The sequence below is a fragment of the Ovis aries genome, chromosome 10, assembly GCF_016772045.2.
Source record: "Ovis aries strain OAR_USU_Benz2616 breed Rambouillet chromosome 10, ARS-UI_Ramb_v3.0, whole genome shotgun sequence".
NCBI classification, from domain to species: Eukaryota; Metazoa; Chordata; class Mammalia; order Artiodactyla; family Bovidae; genus Ovis; species Ovis aries.
This window is the reverse complement of record NC_056063.1, coordinates 10,855,571-10,863,156: the sequence shown is the minus strand read 5'-3', so window position 1 is coordinate 10,863,156 and position 7,586 is coordinate 10,855,571. Positions and strand designations below refer to the sequence as shown.

Below are 7,586 nucleotides of genomic sequence, written 5' to 3'. Positions count from 1 at the left end.
ACAGGAAACTTTTCTCTAAGTGAAGATTATGTCATCCAGTCTTTTCTGTTGAGGGGAGTTTGTGCTTAGTGTTGCTATTCTACAGCATTTTCCCTGTGATTTTCTCTAGGTTAAAGTACTTAAAAAGTTGATAAATATCATTTGTTTTTAGGCTATGCTTGAGGACAGTATTTTGGCTGAATTCAGGGCTGAATTATCTTCCCGAAAATCATTTTCCAAAAAGGACCAGCAATTTGCTGATAACTTTTCTTATAAATGACTGTACAGTTAAGATCTAATAACAGACTGATTATGCAGTGGGGTAACAGGAATGGGAGATAATGAATCTTCTTCTGAGAGCGCTTAGAACCGTTACTCTCATCTGGGGAGCTCACACTGCTGAAGAATAACTTTAGTTTTTTCAAGGTATGATTTTTAAAACAGGAAGACCAAAAAAAAAAAAAAAAAAAAAACCAAACTACTCAGCTGTTAGGTTGATTTGTTTTCTCTCCAACAGTCTTCATAGCTTCAATTTCTAGAAGTTGCTCCTTGAAGATAGAAACATTGCACTTGATAATGTTTTGCTCATTCGTCTCCAGGATGTTTGTTCAGTTGAGAAATGAAAATGGGTCTCAGTGTAGTACACAGAGTGATTTGTTCTAAATGGCACGGAAACTGTTTCTGGGCTATAGAAGTGTGCGTGCAAGGTTCTATCAAAGTTGATGCTGTTTCTGACGTGTAGACACCTTGATCTAGCCAAATATTCATATTAGGAACTCTCCCTTAAACATATGTCGCGGGTTTTGTGTAACAGTAAAAGGGAAATGCGCAAAAGGGTGCAAAAGCCCAGGCAGTAATTTGAATTAGGGGCAGTTTTCTCCACATTTATGGTGAAAGTGATGACCTTAGCTTCATACAGCATGGTTTAGTGTGCCAGGGATACTGGTGTTATTTGTTGAGCCAAAAAGAAAGCCTTTTATTAAAATGATTGGAATGCAGACCCTGTTTCACAGGTCTGGTTTCCTGGCATTTGGTGGTGGGGGCGGAACTCTAGCATGTCTGCCCGGTGCTTTTGTTTCACGAACAAAAGCGAACACAGCAGGGGTCCACCCAAATCCTCCCCCTTCATCCCTTTTAAAACCAAACTGAGCAAGAGGACCAAGTTACCACTTTATTCACATTTTGGTCTTCCTGTGGGGGCGGTGGTCCCCTTGGTCGCACTGCTTATTTTGATCCACGTTTGCCCCCAGTAGAGATCAAAACTACATTTTATGGGCTTAGAGTCTGGCAATATGCTGGCAAATGGGAAAACAAGCAACATCAAGCAAATTTCTGCCATGATGTTTTTTAATATTGAGACAGGTTTTTATTTAACGGAGTCAACAGACTGGAATGTGAGTACCGCGGAGCTCAGGGCTGTAAACAGGGCTTCCGGATGACATATCCCTAGGGGCCCAGATCATACAGTTTCTATATTATTCGCTGTGTCACTCTATGGGCACAGAACTGATTTGTGCCTCAGAAAATGTCTCTTTCTTGAGACTCCAGCTGTCCTTCATTCATGAAGCAGTGTTTTAATAAGGTGGTTGTTTACTAGGAAGTGAAGCTAACACTAATAATGAATCACTGACAATATAGCACATTTCTTATCAGAGATGGTCTCCTTGCTGCCAAACAGCTGGAGGAAAAGTGGGGAAAATGCAATCAAGCATTTAAGCGTCATAGCTGGGTGTTTTCAAACATTAAGCGGCCAGATGTTTAGCATTGTGGAGGTAATGTGTATGATTGCCTGCCTTCTAAAATATTTTATCTGGGTCTTTTGATATTCGGTAGATAGAGTCATGGACTATTCTTCATTTTCAGGATGCTGAGCAGTTTTTCTGATCCTGAATGGCAACAATAATATTCAAGACTGTCGGGAGCCAGGCCTGGCAGGGACTGTGTGAGAGACTTGGACTGTGGTTAAATGGGTCCCTCTCCTGGCGAAAGTGCATGAAAGCATGTGCCTTTTAAAAGGAATGGGTTGAATCTGTTTTCAGTCTTCCATTAAGGTGCATCTAGGAATTAAGAAGTTGGGTAAAGAGATCAGGTCATCTTGTTTACCTCAAGACCCAAAGGCAGAATAACCAGATGCTTCACTGAAATACCCAGTTCTAAGACAGAAAGCACACTGTCATAATATCACTGAAGATACTGGCTTACAAGAAATCTAGTCTCACTAAGCTGAAAGGGGCTGTACCCTTCTTCAAATTAATGCCTCATCTGAATTTTAAAAAGCAAGCTTTAAAAAAATCTGAAGTACAGTACGATCTTGTTATCTATCCGTGATATGTATAATAGTTTACCTCTGCTAATCCCAAACTCCCAGTCCTTCTAGATTCAATATCTCATGATAAACCATAATGGAAAAAATATTTTTTTAAAAAAAATCTATATGTGTACAACAGTCACTTTATAACAGCAGAAATTGGCACAACACCGTAAACCAACTATACTGCAATAAAAAAAGTTATAAAAAACTAAACAAAACGAAGCTCTTTCTCTTTTCAGAATCTCAGAGCACCCGATGAAAATCAACCCATGCTCCCTGCTGTACTTCTCTATCAGTTGCTGGTGCTTGTAATTAGACTCATTGCCAAATGCTCCACTAAATTAAAACCCCTGGAAATTAATTATCTCATCAAAGGTGGCTCAGTTTCAGAACTGGGTTCACAGATTCTGGTGCTAAGATAAGTGCAACTGCTTCTTAAGAGTGATAGAAAGAAAAAGAAAAGTCGTTTACTGACATATCTCTGCAGGAATCAATAACATTACAGAACATGTAGGAGCCAAGAATAGCCTGGGCATATTAATAACTCAGCCTGCGCACTGATTTTATTCAAGATGACTGGTTAAAGAACACCCTGCCTTGATGACAGCTCCATGGCACAAGGAACAATGTCATCATTACCATGTGGGGCTGTTTAGCATTTAGAACACTTCACACATAAAAGGAACCTCACACAGGCCTGTTGTGCTTTAGACAGATGGTTTAATGTTTCTTTAGCCTTCAGCCTATCAGGCCACCCGTGGTTTTCTTCAGCCAAGGGCTTTTTAAAAATAATTGGTCTATAGCAATTTTCTAACAAGACTGACTGCAATATATTTCCTTAAATCTTTTTCTTACCCTTAACCATCCCTTACAGTGGTTTGTCGTTGACAAACCTCCCTGATTGACACTGAGTCTTCATGTATAAGCAATTACTGACATAAAAGGAGAGGAAGGGGTGGAAATTTGGCCATTAATGGTTTCTTGGCTAGGGAAAAGCTATTCAGAACTGATTACTTTGGAAAATCGTGCTTTTCTGATTAGACACTGCCTGGTTCTGAAGAAGCTGTTCCCCTACAATCTCTCAATACAGGAAATGATAACCCAGTATAGACCGATAACCATGGGTGGGGAAGGATACATAAATGCGTTTGTTTCAAAATGGTGAAGCAGAATAGAAACTGGGGAATAAAGAGGCTGCGGCTCTCCTGTTTGGGCTGTCACCGTGAGACTCCGGCACACCCGCAAAGCAAGCGGGTGCATTTTTATAGTCTAAACATCTGTAGGAATCTCAATGACCTACTGCACTGCCCTGGCCGCTGTTCAGCTCCCCAGGCCCTCCTGCGAGCTCTTCCAAGGAACAAGACCCGGAGGCCAGGAGACTGTGGATCGGCTCTGGCGGAGGCTTATTTGCATATTTTTCTCTCTGCAGTCTCCCTGGTAGGGTTCAGAAGAAGCATGCTTGGGCCCAGGGCAGAGAAAAGCGATTACACAGCAGAAGAGGGTTTAGTGATCAGAAGTATTTAAGAGGGCAAGTGTCTCCTGACTGTCCACTCAGAAGGGCGGGTGAGGCCCAAGACTGTCTCACTGCAGGCTCAGATTCCCCGCTGACACTTTCCTCAGGGGTGGACTGGAGTCTCTGCTGCTTCTGTGGCTGCTGCTGGTGTCAGGGTATTGAACCGAAACTGTCAGTTTCTACACCTGTGAGGAAGAAGCCCCCAGCACCTTCATTAGTGTTCTGTGTGACCATGTCCTGTTTAATTCCCAGCGCTAGGTACCGAGCCGGTTCCGCCTGATTAACAGCTCGCTGAGCTAGGGCAACAGGATGATCATCAGGGACGCGGGCCTGGACCGAGAGAGGCTGCGCAGCCAGGCCCCTCAGTGCGTGCTGGCCTTCCATGTGGTCAGCTTCTTCCAGGAGCAGTTCCGGCTGGTGCACGTGGAGGTGTCGGTGAGGGACATCAACGACCATGCGCCGCGCTCCCCCCGGGCCCAGATTCCCGTGGAGGTGTCCGAGGGCGCGGCGGTGGGCATGCGCACCCCCCTGGAGGTGCCCGTGGACTGGGACGTGGACGCCAACGGGCTGCAAACCGTGTGCCTGGCCGAGCCCCACAGCCCCTTCCGCGTGGAGCTGCAGACGCGCGCGGACTGTGCCCAAGTGCGCCGACTTGGTGCTGCTGCAGGAGCTGGACCGCGAGAGCCAGGCCACCTACAGCCTGGGGCTGGTGGCCCAGGACGGCGGCCAACTGCCGCGCTCCGCCACGGCCGCCCTCAGCGTGCGAGTGCTGGACGCCAACGACCACAGCCCGGCCTTCCCGCAGGGCGCCGTGGCCGAGGTGGAGCTGGCTGAGGACGCGCCAGTGGGCTCGCTCCTGCTAGACCTGGACGCGGCGGACCCCGACGAGGGCCCCAACGGCGACGTGGTGTTCGCCTTCGGGGCCCGCACCCTGCCCGAGGCGCGCCGCCTCTTCCGCCTGGACCCGCGCTCCGGCCGCCTCACCCTGGCGGGGCCCGTGGACTACGAGCGCCAGGACACTTACGAACTGGACGTGCGGGCGCAGGACCGCGGCCCCGGGCCCCGCGCCGCCACCTGCAAGGTCATCGTGCGGCTCCGCGACGTCAATGACAACGCTCCGGACATCTCCATCACCCCACTGGCCGCCCCGGGCGCGCCTGCTGCCTCGCCCTTCCCCGCCGCCGCCGCCGCTCTTGGTGGGGCGGAGGCCACCTCGTCGACCGGGCCTGGGACGCCAGAGGCGGGCGCCGTCTCGCTGGTGCCGGAGGGGGCGGCGCGCGAGAGCCTGGTGGCGCTGGTCAGCACCTCGGACAGGGACTCGGGCGCCAACGGGCAGGTGCGCTGCGCCCTCTACGGGCACGAGCACTTCCGGCTGCAGCCGGCCTACGCGGGCAGCTACCTGGTGGTGACCGCCGCGTCCCTGGACCGCGAGCGCATCTCCGAGTACAACCTGACGCTGGTGGCCGAGGACCGCGGCGCGCCCCCGCTGCGCACAGTGCGGCCCTACACGGTGCGCGTGGGCGACGAGAACGACAACGCGCCGCTCTTCACGCGGCCGGTCTACGAGGTGTCAGTGCGCGAGAACAACCCGCCCGGGGCCTACTTGGCCACGGTGGCCGCCAGGGACCCGGACCTGGGCCGCAACGGCCAGGTCACCTACCGGCTGCTGGAGGCCGAGGTGGGCCGGGCTGGGGGCGCCGTGGCCACCTACGTCTCGGGGGACCCTGTCACGGGGCGGCTGCATGCACAGCGGAGTTTTAACCTCGAGGAACTGGCCAGGCTGCAGCTAGGGCTGGAGGCGTTGGACGGCGGCTCGCCTCCACTGCGAGGCCGGGCCACGGCGGGGCTGCAGGTGCAGGGCCAGGACGAGCGCGCGCCCCGGCTGGTGACCCCGCGGCTCGTCGATGCCTCAGCCCTGCTGCCTCTGCCCTGGGGCGCGTCCCTGGGCTCCCTGGCGACCCGACAGCAGGCCAGGGACGCGGACAAAGGCCTTGACGCGCAGCTGACTCACCTCCGGCTCCGCGGCGACGGCAGCCCCGGGGGAGCTATCGCTGCAGCGTCGGCGGTCCCCGCAGCCCGCCGGCCCGCTGACGGCGGTCGTCGCGGCGCTGGACGAAGGCCGGCTGGCCCTGCGACGCTCAGGCGCGGTGCTCCCGGCACCCGCGCTTCCTGCACCATCTGGCGGACAAATGGTGCTGGTGCCACTGCCGGCGCCGCCGCCGAACCGGGAAGGGGCGCGCAGAGCGGCTCCTTGAACTCTCCGCGGCCGTAGTCGGGTTTTCGGCCAGCCCCTGCGGCCTTCTCCTGGTGGCCGTGGTCACCGTGACTTGGCCCCGCCCGGGCCGCGGAGGAGTAAGCTTTGGGAGCGCGGCCGGAGCTGGTGCCACATGAGCAGTGAATGGCCAGTTCGCTCCAAGTCGCAGAGGGTCAGGGGCTGTGACTCTGGGGGCTGCAGCCTGAGTTGCTTTGTGGAGACACCGCCGCTTTCCGTTTCCTCAGTGGCTCCGGCAGGGCGAGTCTGCAGAAATTTCCCAGTCCGGGGACAGCGGGGTGTCTTTACGGTGCTCACCTCAGAAGGGGAGCGCGATCCCACGGGCTTGGATAACGCACCTCGTTAACCTTTAGTGGATTTTCATCCTGGAAGCTTGGTGAAGATTCAGTGCCTGATCAGGTTTGGGACTTCAAATGGCTGACTTTTTGGGTTTGTTAATTATTTTCTTTGAGAGGAAAAGTTCTCCACAGATGAGGGCAGGAGAAGGCCTGATGGTCGTGGAAGATCCCCTGGAGAAGGGAATGACTACCCACTCCGGTGGAGAATTCTTTGGACTGAGGAGCCTGGTGGGCAACAGTCCATGGGGTCACAAAGACACACACAGGACTGAACAAGTTTCCTTTCCTGCAGCACTGTAGCTGACGGATGCTGCGCTTGCTGTCAGTTCTGATATCTAAGGGTGAAATAGTATTAGCCGCTGTTTTCACTCTTCTTTTTAATCAGAGTTCAGTCTCAGGTCCTTTTCATCCCCCATCCTGATGGGGAGAGGATAAATCTGCTGCAAGTTTAAGGTAATTGCAGAATATTTATCATTGTCTCTAAGCCATGGGTTTGACGTTTTGTACATTTTTATGGATAACAGAGTAATTCTTTCCTTTTCACTTCCAGGGCACATTCAAATCCAGATGAATTTAGTGTCAGAGATAGTGGAAAAGGAGACAGTAAAACGCATGACAGCAGTTCTGATATCAGTAGAGAGGGCTTCAAGAAAGTGCCTTTTCAAGTTCATACCTGTGACTTTGAAGCTCTTGTTTTCAAAGTCATAATGCTGTATGCATCAATGAATTATATAATAAAAGAAGCAAACAAAGGGGTCTCTACTGCACATTCATAGATAAGATGATGCTGATGGCTCAAGGGGTAAAGAATCCGCCTGCAATGCAGGAGACTCAGGTCTGGTCCCTAGGTTGGGAAGACCCCCAGGAGGAGGAAGTGGCCACCCACTCCAGTATTCTTTCCTGGAAAATTTCATGGACAGAGGAGCCTGGTGGGCTATAGTCCATGGGGTCCCAAAGAGTCAGACACGACTGAGTATGTTCTGGATGGCTGGATGTTGAATAGAGGTAGTATTTTAAATCACTGACTATATAGCTGTTTCTATGTAATAAATACTTTGCAATTTCAGTTCAGTTCAGTTGCTCAGTCGTGTCTGACTCTTTGTGACCCCATGGACTGCAGCACACCAGGCCTCTCTGTCCATCACCAACTGCTGGAGTTTACTCAAACTCATC

At 51.7% G+C, this 7,586-nt stretch overlaps 1 protein-coding gene across 1 annotated transcript; it reads left to right on the top strand.

Moving 5' to 3' along the window:
• Nucleotides 1–4,112: 4,112 nt before the first annotated feature.
• LOC105610339 (protocadherin-8-like) lies at nucleotides 4,113–6,075 on the top strand. The gene is given in 2 exon segments (XM_027973913.2): nucleotides 4,113–4,445; nucleotides 4,447–6,075. Coding segments are annotated over 2 exon segments (1,962 nt in total).
• Nucleotides 6,076–7,586: the final 1,511 nt, after the last annotated feature.